The sequence below is a fragment of the Hetaerina americana genome, unplaced genomic scaffold (genome assembly GCF_022747635.1).
Source record: "Hetaerina americana unplaced genomic scaffold, ioHetAmer1.1.p SCAF_8, whole genome shotgun sequence".
Taxonomy (NCBI): domain Eukaryota; kingdom Metazoa; phylum Arthropoda; class Insecta; order Odonata; family Calopterygidae; genus Hetaerina; species Hetaerina americana.
Genome location: NW_027287427.1, coordinates 68,821,907 through 68,847,674, shown reverse-complemented (window position 1 = coordinate 68,847,674; position 25,768 = coordinate 68,821,907). Strand labels below are relative to the sequence as shown.

Here is a 25,768-nt window from a genome sequence, read left to right as displayed (position 1 = left end):
ATGCTGCATGTGATCCAAATTGGCTATGAATCCAACGTCGTGAGGATTCCATATACTTGCAGCATATTCTAAATGGGGCCTAACCAATGACAATTAATGATTCTCTTTGACCTTTTCATCACAGTTACCTAGTAATCTTCTAATAAATCCTAATTTTTTGTTAGCTTGTCCACATATTCCCCATACGTGTTTCACCCAGGAGAGAACACGAGCATTTAATATTTTAGAGTGACGCCAAGGTATTTAATTGAGTCTACTCATTCCATTTTGATGTTTCGGATGCAGTAGGCTTTCGGGTGGGAATTGCTCTTTTTCCAAAAATTTATGACTACGCACTTTTTTTAGTTAAATTCTAACTGCCAAGTGTTGCACCAGTGTTTAAGGTCATCTGATAAAGCTGCTCTATCCTCAGGATCACGGTTATCACCTAGCCTTGCAAATGTCACTCTGTAGGACCCTCAGGCACTCCCTTGTGGCCCCATTGCATCTTTTCGCCCCCATTGACCAGAGCAATACCCCGCAGGGGGCGGTAGCACCCACTTTGGGAACCACCGCTGTATTTCAACTCTTTATTGCCTGCTTGCATTCATCTTCACTTTCACTTCAAAAGCTTGTGGTACCAGAGGGTAACTATGAATGGCTTGGAAGTTCCATTCCTTTGCCAGCTGAGTGAAATCTTCTCATATCTAGTGGATGAGAACATGGGAAAACTAGAAGACTGATAAATAGTCAATTGTAAGGTAGAGAAAAAGATTTTCAAATTCATTAGTTGTGAAGGTTAACTTCTGAGAAAGAATGTTTCTTGGATGAAACTGTCAGATATGAAATTTAATACTGGGAAGACCTAGAAATTCAGTCATTCCATTTTTGTCAACAGATGGGTATAACTATGAAGTGATAGGCACATGAGGCATTTCATGAGCCCTTGCAACACTTTCTGTATTGGCTTACACATCAATCAAAAGCTTGGAATGGAGCCCGGCATAAGACATCAAACTAGCTGAAGTGTTGCCCTGAATATTTTCCCAAAATATAATTCTACATCCACATAATACCCAGGCAGCTGTCAGCAGTAAGTTCAGTATCCGGCCCATCCTATATGGGCAAGGTGAATACATATGTCCCAGAGGGTTTTTTGTCTATGCATGGAGGGCCTATTGCCTCCTAAGTATTTGTTGTTTTGAGATATGCACATGATGTGATCCAGTCTTATGTTATGTGTTGTTCCCATTTTAATGCACCGAAACATTTCACTATACTGCTTTTTTTAATATTTAATTTTAATCTCTACACCCTCACAAAACTTAATCTAGCATTAAATCTTCAGCAAATAATGTGGATGGACTGGTTGTTTCCTTATTTATGTGTGTTGACAATTAATTATCTGTTGCTGCTTACAAATTAACTTCCACGTGTTGGTAGCATAGGATGAATATTTGGAAAATATGAGGCCTTATCACTCACTCTTTCTGGTGACATTTGAAATGTTTCATCTATCGTATCTATATGATGCTTTTTGTTTGTTAAAGAACTTTATGGGATATTTTCATGCATTCACATGGAATCTAAAAATTAGTGTCTCTACTTATTTTAATCTATTGCATGATTTTTAAAAGGCCCTGTAAGATTTTTAAAGCCTTAAAAAGATACCAAGAGACTGCTGAGATGCTGTGGCAGTAACTTTTGACGAAGTAAAATTTTGGAGTGTAAGAGGATGTCTTGTTAGCGTAACTGGCTAAAGCACTTGGCTGAACATTGAGGGATCCGGGTTCGAATCCCGGTCAAGGGAAATCAATTTTTACTCTGAAATTGTTGCATTGTAATCCATAAAAAGCTGTTTAACAAGTAAAACGACAGCTATGTTTCATGTGCTTCCCTTTTTCTAAACCTGCATTGGGTTATTCTTTATTATATAGCCACTATCGAGAAAAGGGATTAAAATTCTCACAATGAAATGCCCCAGGATCATGCAAAGTAGGAGGAAAGATGGGTTCAAGTTCTATGGTATCTCACTTTTGTTTTGGGAATGGGAATAGTTAGATGTGGTGGTGCTAAAAATACATGGTCACTGTTTATGAGTCCAAAGCATAGATGACTGCTTCATTCAGTGCACAGGGTTTGTATAGCTACTGGAAAATGGGAAGCATTTTCAATACTTAAAATGGTGTCATTTGGTGCATAAGAAGAACATGTAATTTTCTGTTTCCTCACTTGGGTGGTTTAATTCCAATTTGAATTCTTTAATTGTATGAGACATGCGGTGATGCTGTTATGAATGTGAAAAATAAGTATTTATGGTTGTGAAAGTTCTAGGAAGGCTGAACCCTGGGTGACAATGAATCCAAGAAACCTTGGTCACAGACTGGTCAGTTTTTCTAGTGGGCAAAATGGACTTCTATCGAAGCATTCTCGGTAGCCATAGAATCATGGTATCACCATTGTAAACAATATGTCTACAGGGATTATGTTGAAAAGTAACAGAAGTTTCTGATGTAAATAGTGTGCCCAAAAAATCAGGAGACTGTTGAGTTTGAAGTCACCTCACAAATATTTTTAGCTGATAAATATTTAAGTCTTCTTCATTTCCAATTTTGTATCTGTGGGTAATGTTAGATAAACCACTTGAGGCATTCAGGTTGAGCAATAAGTTCTATTTGTCTTCTTAATGTCTAATGAAATTTCATTCAATGTTCTAATTTTGTAGAGTTTTGGGATTTATTCTGTTTCTCATTAAAAATCCTAGAATATGATAGTAAGATTCATATCTGATTCCAACTTTGAATGTTTTAATTAAAAGTGGAGTTACAAATGCAAACTGAGAAAGAGAAGGCACTTAAGCTTTCAGTACAGATCTCCGCAGTGTCTATGTAAATGTGCTGTCGCAATGGAGGCTAATCTTTGGTTGGCCATGACCCACAAATTTTCCTAAACTTTTTCAATTTGAATATCACTGCCAGCCCATCAAATTCCATTGCCTCATGAAAGTTTGATTCATGTTAACTTGCTGAATTTCCCTGTTGTTAGTCCTTGATAAAAGATGTAGTCAGTGGTCAATAATGAGATTTCAGTTGATAATTACTAATTTGAATGGGTTCTTTCTGTCTATAACATAGCTGTATTGAGATATCAAATGATGTCAGCCAACCCAGCTTTGGACACATTAGTGTTGTAGTTATTTTTTAATCTCTTAGATTTAACTACATTTTATTTTCCACTAGTTTGGAGACTAGTATTGTAATGTAGTACACTCTACATTTATGTTTTTGCTGGTGAAACAATGTAAGCTGTAGTAGGGCATTGTGACAGTAATGGAAATAGTTAATTTTAACAAGAATGCATTTCATTAAAACTTTCATTCAAAATGAATAAGGAGAGAACTATACTTATCTGCATAAATACTGTATATTGTGGGAAAAGGGATAGTATGTTATTTATATTTGGGGAATCACTCCTTTGGTTAAAGTCCAAGAAAACCTTAAAATATCAGAGACTTCCTCTTTTTTGTAAGGGAAAATTGAAGAAAAATGTTTCACCTGCTCATTCTTATTAATCATTAACTGCTTGGCTCACTAAAGGGAGTTGATTGCTTCTTTAAAAAGTACCTAAACTAGTTGTGCTTTACTAGACTAATATTTGAACGTATAAAATGGTAAATGATACCAAACAGTTATTGATATATTCACCCACTAGCTATGCATTTTATCTGTTGTTATTAATATAGAAATTCCATTAACAATTCATTATATGTCTTTCTACTTTTCATGTGTGATTGCTTTTTGGCTTTGTGTTGATTTTTTACTAACAAAATACTTAAATTTATAATTTTTAATTGACGGAATAGTAGATTGCCAAAGTGTTAAATTTGGACTGAGTGTAAACCAGTTGGTTTTCAGTTGTCTACTGCCTCTCTCAGGGAAATGTTTATCCCATGTTGTGCTTAAACATTATGAATTTTAAGCAATGTAATTTCACTTGCAATTGTTGACAAAGAGAGCATAATGTTCCATTTTTACTTGCCTAATTATCCTTCAGAATATTAATTTCAGTAGTTTCTTCTAAAGTCCTTCAGGGTCTACTTAAATATAAATTTCTTGACTCAGTTCACCTCATTTTCTAAAACTTTGCTGCATATAAGTCAGTCATTTGATAAGTGGATGGTTTCATGATTGCAGATATTGCTGCACTGTAATGATGGAAAAACAAAAGGCATTAATAACTAACTCTGTTGTTTCCTATATTTGTATCCAGCATCTAAGGTTCTGGTGCATGGTATCAACACCATTCATGGCTTTCTATGTGGTCGGAGTCACACTGGAGTCCAGTCTCAATTACTTAGTGAAAATGGGCATATTTGTCCTGGCCTACATCATTCTTCACTTTGGTGGACAGTATCTCTATGATGAGCGGCTAATGAATCTTCTACCTATGTCTATTTATCTTGCTACCAAGGTAAGTCAGGAAACTCAAAGTTAAAAAAAAATGTATTGTAAAATTGCATAAAATTTCATCAAGCATTAAATATTTTAAGGGTAACTCTTTTTTTGCTTGAAAATCTTGCCAAAAATCGTGTAGGAATAATGTTAAATGTTGTATTTTCATTGAATAATCCTGGTATGAACAAAATGACTGAAAGGAAGTTAATCAGTGGCTGTGTAAAGTATGCTTTCTAAATATCACTTGCAACATTCTGAAATTTGATGGCATCTTGTAACTCTTACGTAATTCTAATATCAGTGTCGCTGAAAGCAAACCTTTTCCATTACTACTAGTGCTACATCAAGGATTTTCTGAGGGATTATTGTCTTAGGATAAAAATATACATGTAAGACAGAAACTAATGATCTGCCATTGTCTCTTGTATAATCTGCATAGATGAGTTTGTACACACACACTTAGTAGGTACTAATAAATTAGATTTTCAATAATATGCTATTTAACTTAATCATAATATTTGTAATTAATAAATTTAGAATATTCTTCACATTTTTTAAGTGAGTTATATATTTGGGATCTTCAATCATCCAATGTTCTGAACATTGGATTTGCATTTAGTAGGTTATCTGAATATTTGCTCAAAAGATGGCATTTATTGCCATCCCTGCTGAAGTTCTTTTCACATTTATGGTTGTAAAAACTAAAAATGTCGTAGTATGGTTTGAGAAAAGTAAAGAATGCTATGATTTAAATGACAGAAATTTCCTGAACGGACTACCTAAATTGATGACTTATTGTATGTCTCCCATGGATTTTGGAATAAATGGAAAGATATTTTTCATTTGGAATGTCTAAAAATATGTTAAAGTTCAATTCATTTTATTTTAAAAAGGTGCTGTCATTTTACTAGCTGCCAAATTTATTGTGCCACTATTTACATGCTGCATGCATGGTGTATACATTATTGTTTTCTTGCTCTTCCAGTTCTGGATGTATGTCACATGGTTTGTCTGGATCTCCAAGGTTGTTTCTCCCTGGCTCAGTGTTGCCTTCATCATATCATCTCTATTGTTGTGGTACACCTTTCTGAAATCCTGGCGTGGTGACCCTGGAGTTGTTGCTGCCACTCAGGAACAGAAGTATAGAGTGAGTTATGTGTGTAAAGCTTAAATGCTTCCAAATAATTATTTATTGTGAAGCATGAATTAGCTAGTTGTTAGAAAGTTGCAATTTTGGTACTTTCATCATATGCAATAATCCATAATATTAAAATGGTAAAACGAAGCAATTTTCATACTTCATTTAATTTCAGAATATAGTTTCACCATTAAGTCAGAATTAGGGAAAAATTCAGATTCAGCAATCTCATATGTTTCTTCACCGATGCGAGATCACTAAACTTGAATTGCACCTTGATAATGAATCTCTTTTGTTGAAACCATGCTCAGTTAATTAACTCTTAGCCCCTCAAGGTCTGATATATCGGCTTCCCATATTCACCTGAAAAAGCTCAAGGTGCCAATAGGTCGGCTCTGGTTTTAAACTAGTATAAAAATTATTTAATGCAAATTAAGTATTAATCTCTTTCACTGACTGTGAAAGAGATTAATACTTGTATGAGACATGCGGTGATGCTGTTATGAATGTGAAAAATAAGTATTTATGGTTGTGAAAGTTCTAGGAAGGCTGAACCCTGGGTGACAATGAATCCAAGAAACCTTGGTCACAGACTGGTCAGTTTTTCTAGTGGGCAAAATGGACTTCTATCGAAGCATTCTCGGTAGCCATAGAATCATGGTATCACCATTGTAAACAATATGTCTACAGGGATTATGTTGAAAAGTAACAGAAGTTTCTGATGTAAATCAGCAATATAAAAGATAAAAGGCAACTTTTATAGTGCTCAGTAACTTTTTATTTGTACCAAGACTATGATACTTGGATTGAATAATTTCTGAAACCCATAATGGCAAGTTCTTCCCAAGAACTTATGAAGGCTGACAAAGAAATTGCAGATTATTTAGTTATTACTTCAGATGAAAGTGAATAGCTCTTATCATCAGAAAAATATAATATAAAGAAACTTTTAAAGGACCTGGAAAACCTCAGTCAAGGCTAGCATTTGTAATCAGTATCATAGAGTAAAGAGTGGGTGTCAATGAGGGACAGTTCATCAAAAGTAGGAGTACAAAAACTGTATGCAAAGAAGAGGCCAATTGTTGTATATACAGCTCTCAAAGTAAAAGAAAAATATCCAGAACTGTCTGTATTAAATGGAATAGAGGCTTGCATGGGAATTTTTTGGACAAACACAAATGCTGACAGTGTGAAAAGGACCTTTTCATATTATGCATTATATCTGATGAGCAAAAAGAAATATTAATGTCAAATTTGGATATGATAGAGATAAATATGTAGCATTTTATAATATATCCTCCATTATTTGATAAATGTAGAGGTTGTAATAGTTATAACAAAAATTTGTTTTATTAAAAATTTTTTTATTTTAAATATTTTTCATAAAACTACATTTTAATTTGGCATATAATAAATTTTAAATATTAGCTAACATGTTTTCCTAGATCAAATAAAAATTTCAATATCCTTGACCTAAGAACAGACTAACAAAAATAATTTGAAAAAAGCTTGAGATTTGGAGAAATAAGACATGAGCTGTCTTGGCTTGAAAACCAAAAATGGCATGTGAGTGAAAGGGTTAAAGTGAGTGAAAGGGTTAAAGTGAGTGAAAATTGACCTGTTTTATGATATTATTACAATGAAAATGAAGCATTATCATGGTGTGATGCATGAGACAATATCATCCTATTCATGCAATAATTTTATCTAAGGTTGTTGAATAATGAATTAAATGAAAATTTAATTAATCAGTGCCTGGTCCAACTTAAATTAGTTTGGTAGGTGCCTGAACATATGCCATATAAAGTAAACTCTCGATTATTCGTGTGTGAATTATTCGTCTTCCACTCTTCCCAGCCCTTTGATATTGTAATAAAATAATAATCTCAAAGAAAATGAAATGCTTTGAAACTTTGGTAATCAAGTTTGAAATATTTGGGCTTCCTTAAATGTTATTAATTTCACAAAATCAAGAGTTAACAATAACATTTAATGTTTTAATTTAAACATTTTTGCACTATCCGTACTTTCCCCATTATCATTTCCCTCAAATTCTTTAGCTCTGAGAATTCCATATTCTCATTAAAGGCAAGCAAATACATAGTTTTACTGTGCCGCAAATAAGTCATTAACTATCTACAATGCAGTATTGTAATCAGTATCATATGAAGGATATGAATCCCTTTCAGCGTTTCTTTTTGAAATTCATCTTTCAATTGTTTTTTTTTGGCTCTGCGATTGGTTTAGCTTTCTGAGGAAAATATGTTCTGTTCTTCACATTGCGGCAGATTTGTGTTACTGTCAATCTGTAATTTTACTCCTATAAAATGACTGAAATGGAAAATATATCCTTTCTCTTGCTAAAAACTCAAATGAAAAAGGAGAGTTTTAGTATTTAGTAATAAAACTGAAATGAAAGAGGAGAGTTTAAGTATATATTTGTTTACCACATTTTATACCATATTATATTTATTATGTTATACCATATTTTCCACGTATTTTGATAATCCATGCCTCATCGTGGGTCCATTAGCACGATTAATTGAGAGTTTACTGAACTAATTTGTGATTGGTCTAGATTGGGAAAATATTACCAGTATTTTGAACATAATATAAGCAGGGTTTCTGCCAATCTGGGAAGCTATGCACTTGTCAGTTTGAGATCCATTCAAGATTCACAACTGTTTGCAATTAAGTATCGCTGTTCTTCTACATAGCCCTTACATTTCTTGACCATCCATTGAAAGACTGCATTGAGATTACTCAGTTTGAGATGCACTTAGAGATTCCACAAATTGAGGTAGTGGTTGATGCTATACCTAACAATTAGGTCCTAAATGTTTTGTTCCCTGATTATTTTTGTATTTGTATTGCAAATTTTATGGAATGTTTTTCATTTTTACTTTTGTTACTTTGAGGAATGTTTTATTTTATTCTCATTCATCTCTTGTTCAAAAATGATTTTCTTCTGCTTTTGAATGTATTGCATTAGTTCATGTTGGTTGGTGAGAATTATAAATTTTTAATGCAACAAACGATATTGTCTTTGCCACTGTTGGCATTTCTGTTGAAGTGCACCATTTTAGTGAAAGAGTACATAATTACATTTCAGGATTAATTTATCAGAAAATTCATATTCCCCTTAGTGAGGATCCAATGTCCATTATTTGCGATTGTAAGAGGTTTCTAATGAGAGTAGTATATTTACATGATATTGTTCATGTATTTATGCATATGTTATCTATCCATGCTGAAATATTTTATTTACGTTTCCAATATCACGTTGCAGCTATGAACCGTTCCTTGTCATATATGACTTATGATTTGTAGCTAATAATTATTAACACATGGCCAATATATGCCCAAATATTAACTAGGTAAGGGATGTGGAACATTGTGTAAAACTGGAAATATTCACTGTAAAATTTGGAAAACTCAGGAATTTCTCAATTGTTTGATATTAGATGCCCTTGCAGTTGGAAAATGTCCATGGGTTTCATCACTGGAGCTTTGTCTACTTCATAAGTTGTTTCATGCTAATTGGTCTCACTGCTGTAGAAGCCCATCTTCCTCTGTCATAGCTCCTCAATCAAGATAGTGGCCAGGGTTTTCCATGTTGACCTTAGAAGGGATGTAGCTCCAGGGTTCTAACGACTGCTCACCTTTTATTAATGCATACATATGCAACTTTCTTGCAACCAACTAATGTAGTAGTAGATTGATTTACTGTATCCTTTTCTCAATAAGTGAACGATATGGCTGTAGAAATGAAGGGTGTGTTTTTGTGTAATTCTTGCTTGACTGGCCGGCAACAAATATTTGTTTTTATTAACTCTTTTACAAGAACTCTCCATAAATATATGGGTCAAAATAGCATTGGCCCATATTTTCTATAATTCTCTTTTCCCACCAGAATGAACTTGCAGATTTGCCTAGGTGGTGAGGGTAAAGGCTTATCTGAAAAGTTAATGGAATTTCCCTCTCTACTGCAGCTTTTTTCAGGTTCTCTAAGTAAATAAAGGCTCTATAAGTATGTCTGAAGCTAATGTGGATACATGAATTCCTCGTGAAAAAACTTCTGAATTCAAGTCAAAAAGCCTTCACCAAATCGATGGGTTTTTTGTCCAGTCATAGCTTTATTACGAGGGTCATCCGGAAAGTAGTACCCGTTCGTGAAATAAAGACACAAAAGTAAATATTAACAAACATAAAAAATTTTATTTGAAAGAGGATACTTTAAACTACTTCTCAACATAATCTCCAAGCAAATTAAGGCATTTGTCATAACGTGTGACAAGTTTCTGTATTCCTGCTGCATAGTCCTTCGCCGCCAGCTCATTGAGATACGCGAGGGACCCATCTTGCACAAATTTTTGCATAATGCAGATGGTGTTTAACAATTTCATGAACAATTGTTCGAGAAACATTGGGAAAATGCTCACAGATGTCATCAATTGTGACGCGCCGATCGTTCCTCACGAATTCGTCAACTGAGCTCACCAGTTGGTCTGTAATGACAGACGGTCTCCCCGAACGCTCATCGTCGTGTGTGTTCCCCCTCCCCATGTTGAAGTTGCGACACCACCGCCGAACAGACGACTCGTCCATTACATTGTCTCCATACACCTCCTTTAATTGGCGATGAATATCACATGGGCGAACGTTTCTTGCATTGAGGAATTTAATCACTGCCCTCACTTCACAACTGGCGGCGTTCTCAATTTTTTTAAACATTGTAAACAATCACAGAAACAACACAGGCAATGCTAGCGTCACGCAACTTGGCTCAGAGAAGGCAGACAAGCCACTGAAGCTATCTGACCTCGTCCAGCGGCTACTCGCGTCATCAGCACTTCATGCGGCATGAACGGGTACTACTTTCCGGATGACCCTCGTATTATACCTACTACATAGAGAACTATCATAGGTGCATTATAAATATTGTATTGATTGTTTAGAAAAAGTGGTATTCTTCCTATCATTAGTTTTATTCTTGCCTTTAAATGGATGCATGTAATTCTGTGAATCAATTCCTAAATAGTTTAGCACCCACTAATAAAGCTACTTATGTAAATTCTAGGTTGTTTTTATTTGAAATAAAACAAATTTTAATATTAAATATAGTTAAATTGTGTGTTGAATTATGTGATTATTGTGGTACATATTTTCTAACTCAATTTTTTCTTTAAAGACAATCATAGAATTGGCAGAAAGGGATGGATTTGAGGCGCAGTGGTTTTGCAGCTCCTGTCTTGTGAGAAGACCCGTTCGTTCAAAACACTGTTCCGTGTGTGATCGGTGTGTGGCCAAATTTGATCATCATTGTCCTTGGGTAGGAAATTGTATAGGTAAGTCAAATATCATTTTATTATATATTTTGATGGTGTTGCATTTTGATAGTGACGTGCAGTTTTCATAAATAGAAGAGAAAGCTGTATCCACTTCTCCTTTGTGAGACTTTGGTAGTATGCAATTTGTTTTACCCAGATAAGAGATCATCATAATTGATTTAGCAAACTCAGTTTGAGCACCTATGTTTGCATTTTTTTGTATAGGTTTTCATTTACAAATGTGTGTTTTTTTGTTAGTTGCCCTGGTGCATTGATAATTTTAAAAATATCTGCAAGAGTTTTTAAACCTGCTTTACCCCCCCCCCCCCTAGACCTGCGAATTATTTAAGTTTTCATGCAGTTAGATAAAGCATGATTTGGGGTGAATCCTGTATTCATTTACAAATTTGCAATGTAAATATATTATCCAATGATTTCATCATGTAGGAGGGAAAAAATTCAACTTGAGTATTTTATGAGTAATGAACCAGAGTAATGATGTTGAAACACTAGAAATAACGTTGAATGGTAAAATTAACTTTTTTGTCTCCAGTACCATGAATAGGGTTAATGGTAGATGTGATGGTGTGGTAATTGAAATTAAATATCTATGCTCTGTTCAAAGCTTTTTACATCAGTAAATGTTCAATACAGATTGAATATTCTTCAGGATGGTGAAAGGGCAATAATGGCAATGTGAATTTTTAAATACAGTACAGTAGTGTATTGCTAACTGGCGTCTGATTATCTGGTGGCACCTGATTATCTTCGGGGTTGGTGAAAGTGGCTTATAGAGAATTATTTTGGCATGCAGAGCTGGGAGGGTGCAATGGGCAATTATTCCACGGTGTTCACTCAGTAGGTTGACACGCGAGTCAAGAGTATATTCTTATTACATACATAAATGTAGACACTAAATCACCAAAAGGTTCACCATCCCCGGTCTAGGCCATTTTTCTCTTTACAATATGAAATCATTACTTATGTAGATATTTTTATTTGCTGATATAATGCATTTGAAGTAGCTTTACATATAATGTTTTGGAAATTTTTAAGTACTGTAGTTATTGTGATTGGGTCACTAAAGTATCTGTAACTTTTTCCAGGTGCAAAAAACCATGTGCACTTTATGAATTACCTGGCCATGTTGTTGGCCATGTGCATTTTTGTTCTCTATGGTTGCACAAGTTTTTGGAAAGTGGAGTGTAATGCATCCCCAAGGAGAGATGGATTGCTGAAATGTGAGTAAAATTGTGTGGTATTTTCTACATTCTCATATGCACCTTCAAATCTTTTAAATTGATAATATTCTTCCATTCACAAAATTTTGTAAAAAAATTATCATAAAAGTATATATTAAATTACATTATGCTTTGCTCAGCTGTGAGCATTAACTGTATAGTGATTTTTAATCTGTTAATGCATGCATGCATGCATTAGTCCTATTTTATGACACATTATGATGTGATTAGGTAAAACATCAAATACTTTATCTTGTTGCTGATTGCATCAGCTTATAAAATTTTGTCTTATCTTTGTGAATTGGGTTCAAATTCAGTTTATTGTATTTCAATTGGTAATATTGCTGTTAATTAATTATCTCTTTTGTACTATTATCATTATCACTGATCTGAATTATTCTAGTTTTTAGTGTTCTTTTTCAGACTTGAGGCTATTCATCATGCAAAAAATGAATACATCAACCCACAGTAACTCATTTGACAGTCTTTGCTCCTTTTTTCCTTGTAACACAAGGGTCATGCATTCATATTTTATAAACAATTATGCTAGTGTAAACAAGATGATTTTTTCATATTTCTATGAAAACTACTGGTAAATATTTAATAATTATTTACTTGGAGAGATGCAATTTTTTTAATGAGTTCAAAAGGTAAAATTTTAAAGTGAGAAGGCTTCCCATTTTAAATCAATATAAACCTACCATGTTATTGAACCATCAAATGTTAAACTATAGCCGTCCTTTTTCAAAAATAGTTCTTCAAGACAGCATTCAAGGTGCATTAAAGCTAGGTGTTGTCAAGAAAAATTAAGAAAGTTGCTCCCTGAGAGTTACATCTGTATGTTTTGTACATAGCTTAGTAAGTGGGCTCAGAGCACGGAAGGAGCCTTTATATAAATGTTTTAGGCTACGAGAGTCAAATGTAGGCGCTACCATTTCGAAATCTCAGATATCTGGTTCCCGTGAATTCCTTGGTTGAAAATTGTGTCTGAAAAATAAAATTTACTGGAAGTGCCTAATTTATGTATGTTACATTTTTCTGGAATTTCTGAAATGAGACTTGAAAATATTTAGGATCATTAGTTTACTTGAACTTATGGTAGGCCTAAATTTTTGACAAATAAGTATGACTATGGATAATTTAAGTAATTCATTGATTTTAAGTCAAATATGTATTAAATTTATCATTTAAAAATATAATTCATGTAATACAAACCTGTTTCTCAGGAAATCATTGTAATATAGTATTTTTTCAATATGTGTTACATTACCATAGAATTTAAATCAATTCTAAAAATAATTGTTTTTATTGCTAATTTTTAACCTTGACAGGAAGAAAGAAGTTAACATCAGTTTCTTGTGTTTGTGATTGTAAATGTCCTGGTGGAAAGTTTAAAGTAGGTATTAATAGTAAAAGATTTAAGGGAGGAAACCAACAGCTGAGATCATTTTTCGTTAGGGATGGATGAAGGGTGGATAGAAACCCAGCGTCAGCATTAGCCTAATCTTAACGACAGACATCAAGGAGTCCGCAGTTTAGCATCCCATCTGGCGGACGGTGCTATTTTTTCTATTTTTTTTAACTTAAATTTTCTTCATATTAAGTGTTGACATCAAAACACTTTGATCCTTGTGTGTCTGATCCAAGACTAAGTTTTAAATTCTAACACGTAAAATCAAGGTCCATCTAATTGACCGGGAAAAACTACTTAATATTTGAATTTTTTTGAACTGATGGGTAACTGTTTTGTTTTTCAGCTTTGGCTGAAGTTGCTACCTGCAATTCATGGGTTGCCTGGGTTGCCCTCAATGCATTCCTGCATACTGCATGGGTGGCCACTCTTTTTGGTTGTCAAATGTACCAGGTTGGTTTTTGGTGTAAATTATTTCTATTTCTGTTATTATTCAGTATATTTTCAAGCATCTAAATACATAAAAGTTACAATAATGGATTGAATTCCTTATGGACTCTGTTGTAATTCTGGTGAGACTTCTGTATTTTGCTGTTATATGTTACCCATTATATTTAACCCCGCAGATTATTTTGTCTCAATGTCTTTGATGATCTTGGATGAAGGCTGAAAAATTTAATTGTACTCTGATGACAATGTGTGTGTGTGTGTTTAGTATATAACAGCTGACTTTAACCTGTCACATTAACATTAACTCCAAAGATTGAAAAATTGCTTTGGGTTGACATAAATGTTAATTTAAATAGTTCTTTGACCATTCATTTGGGTTTTGACTTTTGTAGACCTAAAAATGCTTTGTCACTTCCAATTGGTGTTTTATGAAGTGTTCCTTCAAAATGGAAAATATTCAAAATATTTTTGTCAGTTGAACTTTCTGATGTTGGAAAGTTTAATAAACCTGGGATACATCATAAGACCTTGTATTAATTAGCTATGCACCTATTGTTTTCCATGAGATTCACTTTGAAAATGACATTCTGAATAATTTTTGAATGAATATGAAATACTTCCACATGTGAACTTTTTTAAAATAGTTATAGTGTGCTAAGGTATTTTAGTAATAGTGTACTAAGCTAAATATCATGGCATCAAAGTTACCCTTTCAGATTTATGAAAATGCATTTTTGATTTTACAGCAAATGCATTCATGTATACTTACATAGCTATGCACTCATTCAGTCTCAGTCATTCCTGGAAGACTTCTGAGAAAAAAATGCCCTTGTATCTCTAGAGCCAGCATTTTGGCAACTATCTTTGCATTCACCTCCTCATAAAACCTGACTGATCTGCCTCAGTGCTCGTCATATATACCTGTATGTACTGGATCATTTTTGTTTGTGGAAGTTATGAATTACACAGTGTTTTGTTCTTGGGACCTGAATTTTACACCATAATAGTCTAGTAAAAGTGAAGAAGTTAGTTTCAATTTGGATTTGAAAATTCAATTTTCTCCTAAGAGAAGCTGTTTTGTTTTCTGTTATTTCCATCTACTACAGATATTTATGGGTTGAAGCACCTACCTGCAATTCAATTTAATGTTCTTAGACGTGGGAAATTATTCTATTTTTTTGCTGAGACAGGAAATATTGTGACATAATTAGAGAATCTAATGGGAACCATACAGCCATTGAAATAGCAAGGCAAATAAAGCCTTTTAAAAGTTACATGGTTGACAAAATTACTTCCAAAATCACAAATTATTAAAACATCATATTTTATCAGCAGTTATCTGCCTGGGAAAGACTAGAAAAACTGACTTCTTCACTAATAGATCAATATAAAATCCATTCACCAATCTTTAAGGGTGGGTCACGGTATTCCAGGGGGTAGAGCATTGGACTACTGACCGTAGGGTCCCGGGTTAGATTCCCAGGCAAGCCATTCTGGGCACCTGCAGCTCCACCCAAGCTATGTAATTTTTCGGGTACCAGATCTTCCTGGGAAATCATAATTGGCACAGGGAAAGGAACTGGCCCCCCTACCATGGTGTGTGAATTTCACATGCTGTTGGGCTTAGTACTGGGTGAACTCTATCATCACCTACCAAACCGACCTTTGGGTTGATTACTGTGTTTATGGTTTTTTTTTTAATCCTTAGGGGTTAGGTGGTAGAAGAGACTCCATAGTTTCAATCTCATCCCTAAATAAACATGACTATCTATCTATCTATCTATCCTTCACTAATAGAATTTAAATGTCCATTCTTTTCTTCCTTTGCACTAAACACAGTTGTGACAAAAACCAAATGTAAAAATGTATTTTTTACTGAAAGACTCCATTGTCATCTTTAAAATAGCTTCATAAAAAATCATAAGTTCACATAATTAAAATCTAGTCTCATATCCATTTGATAGCACACAAGAAATAATGGATAGGGATAGGTAGTAAAATCATGGAGGAAATAAAAAGAAAATTTCAAAAATCGCCAAGAAATATGCCTATTGGAGAAAATTGTAATTATTTACAACGACAGAATATCGCCCTTTATGGATTCCCTAATTCAATGGCTGAAACTGAAATTTTTTATCTCTTGCAGATCGTGTGGCTTGGAATGACAACAAATGAAAGAATGAACTGGGGTCGATACAAGCACTTCCATGTTGAATTAGCTCCAGGAGAAGCTGCTCGTGGCAAGGGTGGAGCACGGAAAAAGAGGCACAGCCCATTTCATCGAGGTCATTTGCAGAACTTAGTAGATTTCTGGGGATTAGGGTGCTATGGACTGTGGAAACCAGATCCTACAGATTGGACAACTCGGTATGAGATCAAGAGTACAGTCGAAGAACTTCCCTTGTTATCTACCAAAGAAAATTATCAATACGTTTAAAGCCTTCTGATAAGCAGCTTAGTGGATCTTTTTATATGCTTTTTTAAGGTAAGTTATTCTGTGCTTGGGGGGCAGGCTTTCCTCTCGCTCCCGGGGCTTCATGCATTATTGGCCTTAAAATGGAAATGCCCTGAGGCTGATCAATTAAAAGTTTATTTCATTCTGAAAAAATACTGTATTTGCCCAAATATAAGCTGAAAATTTTTGTTTCAATTTGTAATGAAAAAATCACCCATCGCTTGAATCCGAGGCTCAGAATTTGTTTTCATTTTATAAGAGTTATGCAATGGATGTACCATCAAAAAGAATAAAGGTTGAAATTATTTTATTTACATTAAATTTAAATTCTTCATATTTCAACAACTCTTGCTTATATTTGCTATTTAATTATCAAATTCCGTTAAAATTTGGTTTGCTAATTACTGATCTGATGACCGATTTGCATGCTCAACTATTGAAGTTCAATAGCGTTGCTATAAAGACTTGTTCTCCAACAATTTGACCATTGCTGCAGCTCATCTGAATAAGAAAATAAATACACCGTACATCATGTTTGTATTTGATTGTATAAATGATGATTGGAAAGTAATAACAAAAGAGCTTTTGATTCAGCAGAGCTTTCATACTCCATTATTTGTAATGTGTGACTTAGAGAACCGATTTACAGCATCAGATATCCAGATGTAGAACTGCAGTCACATGGGAGGAAAGGATGACATAAAGAAATGACATTCATTAGTTCTCATTTGACACATGCCCTGCATTTGTACGACAAATCCATGGACAAAATAAATTATTTGATTTTCTAATACTAGAGAAACATAAATGTGGTTGGTGAGGAATAGAATGACCCTGCCAAATTAAAATCAAGGTAGCTATGGAATAATGAAAAAAAATTTAACATACTCCATAGGTAAGTGGCCTCATGTGTTTGAATAGCTTCCAAAAACTTCATTTCCATTTGGAGGACTCTCAGAGGGTGTTTGAAGTGTTTTCCAATGTAGGGTGGTTCAAAACTATAATATTGAAAATGAATCAGTATATTATTCTCAAACACCCACAAAATCAGTGTGCAATTACTTAAATTCTAATTGTAAAGTATCAATATGCTTCTAAATACCATAATTCTTTTATTAACGATATTAAAATGCTATTTATATCATACTTTTCTTGCTTTTCTGGGATTGCTCATGCTTCTGGGGTTGCTCATGCTTCTGGGGTTACTCATGCTTTTCCAGAATTTTACAGCACATAATCTTCAAAAATTACTTTTTCCAAAATATGTTGGTAATTTTTGGGGGGTTGGCTCCTATTCAGGCAGATACAGTATCTTAAAAGTTTCTAAGGATTATAATTTTGCAATCAGGTGAAGAGAAAAAAATTCAAATTTTAACAATAAGTAACCCTCGGTATACTTAAAAACTACACTCTTTATTCCAAAGGTTAGTTTGATTGGTAAAATTATAACTCAATTGTTACTGATACAATTGAATGAAAGTCACACATTTTGTGTTGGGGAGCCAGTCTCTTTCTCTTTGCTGTCCATAGCACAGAAAATTCAAGTATCCAGAAAATTAACAATGTTGGGTTCAGCAGTTGGGGCCTGAAGACAACACTTAAGATTTAAACCCTGGACCATGGTGGTGGTAGATCACTAGACTTACCTTTTATCTTTAGTAATGCACCCTAAAAAGCCTCAACTTTTGAATACAGACAGTCCCCAAGTCTTGAAAGTCATAGTATACAGGGTCTGTCCCTAAAATAAGCAGTCTTTTTCAACTCAAAATTTGTGGTGTTATCCACAGAGTTGCCACAGGGACAGACAGGGAACAGTAAGTTCTTGAAAGGCTGCAGAAAAGAGTGTAATAGATCAGGAAGGAGATCTTTGCCAACTGGAGGCTGTCCCATGGCAACCCACACTGCCTTCTTCTTGACAAGCGCAAGGTGGCAACGCTGTCCCTTGTCCTCCTCATAGCCTCAATGTAGTACAGTCTGACTTCTTTTTTGTTCCCAAGAATAAAAAGGACCTTGAAATGCCACCATTTTGGAATACTGGATAATGTCAGAGAGGCTTGATGAGGTGCATAAACAAGATTCCCGTCAACACCTTCCAGGAAGGATACCACGACTGGCAGAGGCCCTGGCATCAGTGTGCCAATGCACAAGGGGTGCTCTTTTGAAAAATTTTAGTAATTTGTACTTCGAGCTGCAATCATTTTTTTCCCATATTCTTTCATATTCATCCAAAAAGCCTCAACTTCTAAATACAGTCTCCCCAATACTTGTAAGTATATATGGCCATAAGTGACATGTTATATTTTACATAACTAATAATGCTGCTGCGTAGACAGTTATCTTATTTTTTTAAACTTCACTTTGTGCCATTAAATTTATAAGCACTCTTTATTTATTGATACTCCATAGAAATGAATGTCTTAGCTTTATTTGAATGATTTTGCCATCAAATGACGTTCTTATTTTTGTAATCACAGGCAAGTAATGAGAAGCTTGTCAGCTTCCTACTTCAAACCTCTTATTGCCTCTCGCTTTGACTGAACTCCAGGAGTAACTACTCTTTATTCTCATCTGCACTTTCTCTTACTTTCTTGGCTTATAAGTTCTGTTATTTTTATATCGTATTAAATATTATCTCATCAAATACTATCATTTTTCATTTAAAGTTCGCCTAATTAAGTGTTTCCTTCTGTAACAACTTATGAAAAAGGACTCAATATGTTTGCAATTTCAAATAAGTTTTGATTCTCATGGTAGTAGTTCATCTAGAAAATCACAGGATGTGCAGAATAGAGTGTTGCACTCAATGAAGAAGGCAGTGGTGCAGCTCATCAAATGTTGCATTGATCAATTCAAGTGAATAGGCTAATAATATTGTGTTGGATTGTGTATCAACCTAGTTTAGCCTTGTGCATATAGGCATGAAAAATGGATTTTTACTAATTCTATATTTTGATTTTTGTTATTACTGTCTATTTCTTCTTACTCGATCCCAGTGTGCTTTTTAATCCAGTAAATAGTTAACTTTCTCTCAGTTGCACCTAAACTTGATACCTTGGGTTTGGTACTGCTACCTTTCCCTACCTACCCTCATGTCACTCCTCCTATCCTCTCACTCTTTAAGTCCACTTTGCTGATTGAGACACCTGAGCCTTAATAATGATATCCTTCACCCATAGATAGATTGTGGGTAGTGTTACTTCCATTATAATACACATTTCCTGCAAACAATATCTCTGCCATGACAAATTAATTGTATATGGTTTGTCTAAAAAGTATCAGGAAAAGTTGAGTAAAAAAAGTTTTATTTCAGATACTGTTACAATACCTCAAAATTCTTGAAAATACTTCCTTTTAGCATTGACTTACTTTTACCTGTGGCTTTTCCCTGACTTGAAGGTTCCCTGGAAGGTGGATTTCGGAAGGTTCTTATGGGAATGCATGCAAGCTTCTTTAATGGCACTTAGGGTTCCATGGTGGTATTTTTTGAGGAAGGACTTCACTTTTGGGAATAGGTAATAGTCAACTGTGTAAGGGGGTTTGGGAATTGTTGCATCACATTGCAGAAGGTCTTTACGTGGATACACTAGACTCTGCTTTTGGTCATCCATCAAAACCCTCGGGACAAGCTTAGAACAGATATCTTTCGCATCACCAAATTTTCAGTGATAATGGTGTGCCATGCCATCTTATCAATGCTAATACAATCTGCAATCATGCGCCCACTTAACTTACAGTGTGAATTCAGCACTTCACGCACATGCCAGGAAAAAATTGTTACTTATACTTTTTCCACTAACCTTGAATACTTTATTTATAACTATTTTAAGATAAGAGTTCCATCAAAGATTTATGAAATGAACTTGATGGTATTGGGCTAAATTACTTGGACATTTATCTTGAGTATTGAAGAATACAAGCTACTTTTTCACACACTTTTATTTATGGTACAACAAGTTTTGTTGCATAGGCATCATCTTCAGATACCAAAAGATAGCATCAACTTCAGGTACCTGAAGATGACATCTGTGCATTGAAACTAGTCATACCATCAATAAAAATTTGAGGAAAAATACCTTTATTCTTCAATCCTGAGTTACAATGGGAGAAACAATCATAATGTTCATGTTTAGTGCATTGAGTTACAGGATTTTATGAATTTAGTGCTGCATTAATCCATCTGAATGCATCGATTAGAATTTTCCTTAGCAGTCTTATTTATTATTAATCAGTCATTTCCTGTGTTTCCATTGTTATAATTGAGGTTTATGCATTAAGAGAAATAGATAGTTAATGCTGATTTTGGTAATTGATTATCTCATTATTTTCTTCGTTGCTTAGCAGTGATTGTGACTGTATTTTGTGTTTGCAAAGCATGAAACTGTCCTAAATATTAATCCCATCAAAATAAAATTAATATTTGTTCTAAAATGGGGTATTTATTGTATTTATCAAAAGTCTGCATAAGCAAGATGATTCTGTAATACCTTTTTCTGCAGCGAACACATGATTCAAATCTGTTCTCAAAAAATTGGTTTCTTTTGTGTCAATGCTTGCTTATTCCATGGATAATCTTTGAATAGCAATTTTGCCCAAAAATTTAGTGTGTCTCTTTTTTTCAAATTCAGTCTCTATTTTCTTAATTAATCTTATTTTTTAAAGATGGTGCCGTCAAGTGTCGCGAGTAATTATGACCCTAGTAGTGCAGGGCTATCATTTTAACTTTGAAATATTGAAACTAATACTTCAATGCATAATCTGTGTGTAAAAAAATGACCACATTTTAAAGTCGCCTTTAGAATGATGGTTAAATGTACGCTGGTAGTTATTGTAGAACAACTGAAGAATATCTATGCATTTTTAAGTTTTTGGTGATTTTTAGTTTAATGTATCGATGCAACAATGTTGTGAATTATGCATACGACAGCCCATCTTATTAATGAATTAAGGGTGCTCTTTATAATGTTTTTAAACATGTTAGGTGTTCAATATAATGTGATGTTGCTGACACAGTTTGTTTTTACCTCTATTTTGCAGTACGACTGTTGCAGAGACATGATTCAACCCTCTCCTCTTTCTTTATCATATTGCTGTTATCAGAACCAAGCATTTTCATCAAGTTCTACCTTTGCATTTCCCAAATGGACACATTTTTCACTTTCTGCCTTGGCGTGCCTCAATTTTCATCACTCGTAATCCATTATTTTCGTACAAATGGTATGATGTTATTCTAATTTTATTTCTTTGAGAACCTGGGTGTGTGAATTCCCCTAATGTATATATTTCTATATATATACATATATTCCACTATTTATTCTGGTGATATGAAGTGTTTGTGAACATTGTTATTTATTATAATCAAGGAGCTTTCAATACTTTATTCATAAGTATTGACTTAAGTTTGTTAGTAGAATGCCTTAAAAAATTATTGGAGCGAATGTGATGGGTTAGTGGTATCAAGAGAAATTCTGGGTCATCCAATGTACTGACTTTTGGGTAGTGTTGACGTAGATTTTTCATGTTCAGGAAGATGAGAAAAGATTGGAAAGGTGCATTTAAGTTATGGATTTTGAAAGAAAGTTGTTGTATGTTGTTTGATTTGTGTGTTTTCTTATTCCTTACGCGTGAAGTTCTGAAATGAGCAGACTTTTATGTAGCTAGTCTCCTGATCTGAAATGACTGAAAAAGAAGTTTTCGCGACATTGTAATATACTGTGACATTAATGAATTGACTTGCCAAATGTTGGATGGTCTATTCATTCATCTTGGAACTGTGGTGAATTATATATTTGGCAATTATTGTCCACTTTGTGGAATGAGCTACAGTGGATATCAACACCTGATTGCTATGGCCTTGTATTGGCCAAGATAAATTTGATGTGACAAAGATAATTTTTTGTCTCCGCCAGGTCAATCTTCATCTTTTCCTGTTTCCCATTATTTTTTGTTTTGTGAAAAGAATTATAGTTTAAGTATTTGTTGTTTGTCAAGTTTTTTTAGTATTTAAATATGATTTTCACTTTGTAAATGGTTCCCATCTTTAATTCTATTTTTTGTTATTTTAATTCTTCAGTGAGTTACGTTAGCACCCTTGACTTCAAATACTTGGGAATTCAAGTGGCAACTTGCATTGTTCTCTTGAAATGAGGACACTTGAATGTGTACGAGACATTTGTTGTCAAAGTACTGGTCATGTATTTATTTTTTGGTATTCTAAGTTTTTAACTCTCATGATACCTTTAACAATTGATTGCATTGCATTCTTTATTCCTTATAATGAACCCTAGTATATTTTAAATTATGTTTCAATTCCATTTAGTAGGGTCAAAGTCCGTGCATGGTTGATATAATTTCAAAGATACCATTTTTGTTTTTTAAATTTGTGATTACTTCATGCAAAGATAGTAATGTTATACTATGTTCTCTTCACAAATGTTAGCATGAATATCATAACTGTAAGCCATATATTTACGTATCCAATGGTTCACCAATGTTTATAAACTCATACATATGTTGAAATTCAACATTGCTCCAAGCATGTAAAAACTTAAACATAAAATGCATAAGCATTGAGTTGTAAGTGCAATGATGGATGACATTAGGTACACTGCACAAAGCACAAGATGCCATCATTTTCAACATAATGCATTTTTAAGTTCTCCAGACTTAGTTCTACTGCCCACTAATTAGCAATACATACTGAATAAACCAGGTAATTTTAATAAGCCAATTACTAGGGTTAATTTCTTGAGGAAGGGAAAGAGTCATACTGAAATATTGGATTGACCTTTTCTCTTCTTAATCTGTCATATATTGTGATGTGATATTTCAATCCTTGGAAAAATAAATATTATTATGTTAAATATATGATTTAATATTTTTATCAGTACAATTTTAATGGCAAAAATGATAAAATGGCATCATAAATCTTAATTTTCCAATCATGATATGGTATTTTTATCTATAGTGGTTACTGATTTGTGCATTATATGCTGATTAATATAATAATGTCTACTTTAAGTTACTCGACATAATTTTTTCCAGTTTTACAAACTTTTAGCAAAATGTTTTGCCTCATTAATAAATTGCACAAACAAAATGGCTATAAAAGTAAACAGCAATAACTCCATTTGATCAAAAAGAGTGATTACTTGTTTGTGAGCCAAGAAATGTGTATATGCAAACATTAACTTTCTTTGAATCCAGCGCAATTGATATCTTATTCTGATGATCACATTTCTCATGTCATTCTAATGAGATATGACAACTTTGGGCACCTGATTTTGATATTATGAACAGTATACACACATTTTCTTGCCAATTGTTGGCAGCACTGAAAAGTTTACTTATCAGTCTTTTACTGTCAACTGTAGGCCTTTTATTGGTGACAATAAATATTTGTCATCTTTAATCACGATCTGCACCACAAACGTGGTGCATAATTTTTTTACAATTTTATAACGGCACCCCATCAATGAAAGAAATACCAGACATGCGTGCATATTTTTTCAACATTCAAAAGAAAAACATTGCACTTGATATACTGCATACCCACAAGCTGTATCATGTTGGTTACGTAAAACCAGCATGTCGATGAATAATCAAATGAAGTAATATTCTGGACAGAAGTATTCTGATACAAAATCTCATTAAAGCAATCAATGAATATAATATTTTTTTGATTCCCATTTTCATGGTCATAATTGTTGATGCAATTTGTTTAAATTATTTTGGAGGTGGGAATTATGGGATGATGCATGAACATTAAAGAGCAACTTAATTGAGCTAGCAATAAGTCCAGAGACTAAACAAATGTCAAGTTGGAATATGGTATTTTATTAATGAAAATTACCCTTGTCCACCATTAATACTGTAATAAGTAAACATTTTGGGCTATTTCATATATTGTTTTGTAGGCACTATAAGATGTCAATTTCAGGGGACTCTCACCCTGCATCCCTTTGTTCTAGGAAAAACTGCTTTGACTTTTAAGTTTTACAGTGTTTATTTTGTATTTTATGTAAGAATCTTTCTTATAAATTGGGAGTTATGTTCTTTAGCAAAGTTTGTATTTTCTTCTATATCATACATTAATGTATGTTGAAATTAAGTGAAACAAAATTGTAATTGATGCTAAGTTTCTATCCATCATCAGCCTTAGAGGGATGTGCATGTGTGTATTTGTTATCATATTTTCAACTTTCTTTCATGTATGAATCCTGAAAACTTAATGAAGGATTTTCATGGTGGCCATGAATAATATTACTTTTAATTGATTTAACCATATTGATTAAAAGAGGCTGAGTTCTGTGAGAGTTTGGCTGTAACATTGCAAGTTGAGAAATTATCTCTGAACTGTATAATTAATTTATTTTTGATTTGGAATAGGTTGAGTATACTGCCATTTTTTCACATTTTGATGCTAAAGGAAAACATGCATGGAACTGGGAGAATTGTTAGTTAGCCTCTTACTTATTGTCCAAATTTTGTTGTTACTGATCGTTATTTTACTTCTATGCTGATCATTGGAATAAGCAGGCCCATGATTAAGCATTGGGGTCCTTTTTTTTAGCTGCTGCTGCAAATAAATAAATGCTAAGTGAATTAAAATTGTAAATTGATGGAAATTAGGTTGCAAATTTGAAGTTAAGGAAAGGGGTTTATTAGTCATAATAATATGCCATTCTTCAGATCTGAATATTCTCCATGGAGTATTTTTCTTTCTCTACTATAAATGTACGTTAAAACTTTTTCTTACCTAATTGCATGGCATTATTTAGTTTATGACATTTTTTCACATTATCGTGAACAAAGTAAGCCAAGATGTCATTTACGAATTCATTTTTACATATTTGATGGGCCTAAATGTTGTTCTCAATTCGAAATAAAAATTTATCATGTTATGATATTAAATATCTAATGTGAAAGCATTGAATCCTTTTGCATGCTATTCTTGTTTCATTTTATTTCTATTGTGAATATTTCAAATAGCCAAGAAAATATTAGAACCTCCTTTTCCTTTTGGATTTTAAGATGCAATGGATATGTTCTAGACTCACTATGCCAGTGGTATATTACTTATAACTTGTTTTACGATAAGGGGTGTATCAAAATTCCATTAAGTGCTTGAAACAATGCATGGCCTAACCCTTGGGAATATTTCCATTTCTGAGCCAATCAAATAATATCAATAAAATATGCTGTTACCATATATTCTTTAATTTAATTACCATAGTTTTGATATGTTAAAGCTTTCTTGAGATGATATGATGTATGGGATCAAAGAGTTAGTAATGGATTTCAACTAGTACTT

At 33.6% G+C, this 25,768-nt stretch overlaps 1 protein-coding gene across 2 annotated transcripts in view; it reads left to right on the top strand.

Moving 5' to 3' along the window:
* Hip14 (palmitoyltransferase Hip14) overlaps positions 1 to 23,318 on the top strand; it is a 37,315-nt gene extending 13,997 nt beyond the window's left edge. Inside the window, exons 7-13 of one of the 2 annotated variants that reach the window (XM_071596966.1) lie at positions 4,249 to 4,449; positions 5,419 to 5,580; positions 10,763 to 10,919; positions 12,008 to 12,142; positions 13,900 to 14,006; positions 16,150 to 16,370; positions 21,493 to 23,318. In XM_071596966.1, coding sequence (XP_071453067.1) covers positions 4,249 to 4,449; positions 5,419 to 5,580; positions 10,763 to 10,919; positions 12,008 to 12,142; positions 13,900 to 14,006; positions 16,150 to 16,370; positions 21,493 to 21,514 — 1,005 coding nt within the window. In that variant the 3' untranslated portion in view covers positions 21,515 to 23,318. Of the gene's footprint in view, positions 1 to 4,248; positions 4,450 to 5,418; positions 5,581 to 10,762; positions 10,920 to 12,007; positions 12,143 to 13,899; positions 14,007 to 16,149; positions 16,489 to 21,492 lie in introns of both variants that reach the window. The other variant, XM_071596965.1, reaches the window with a different exon arrangement.
* The last annotated feature ends 2,450 nt before the right edge of the window (positions 23,319 to 25,768 follow it).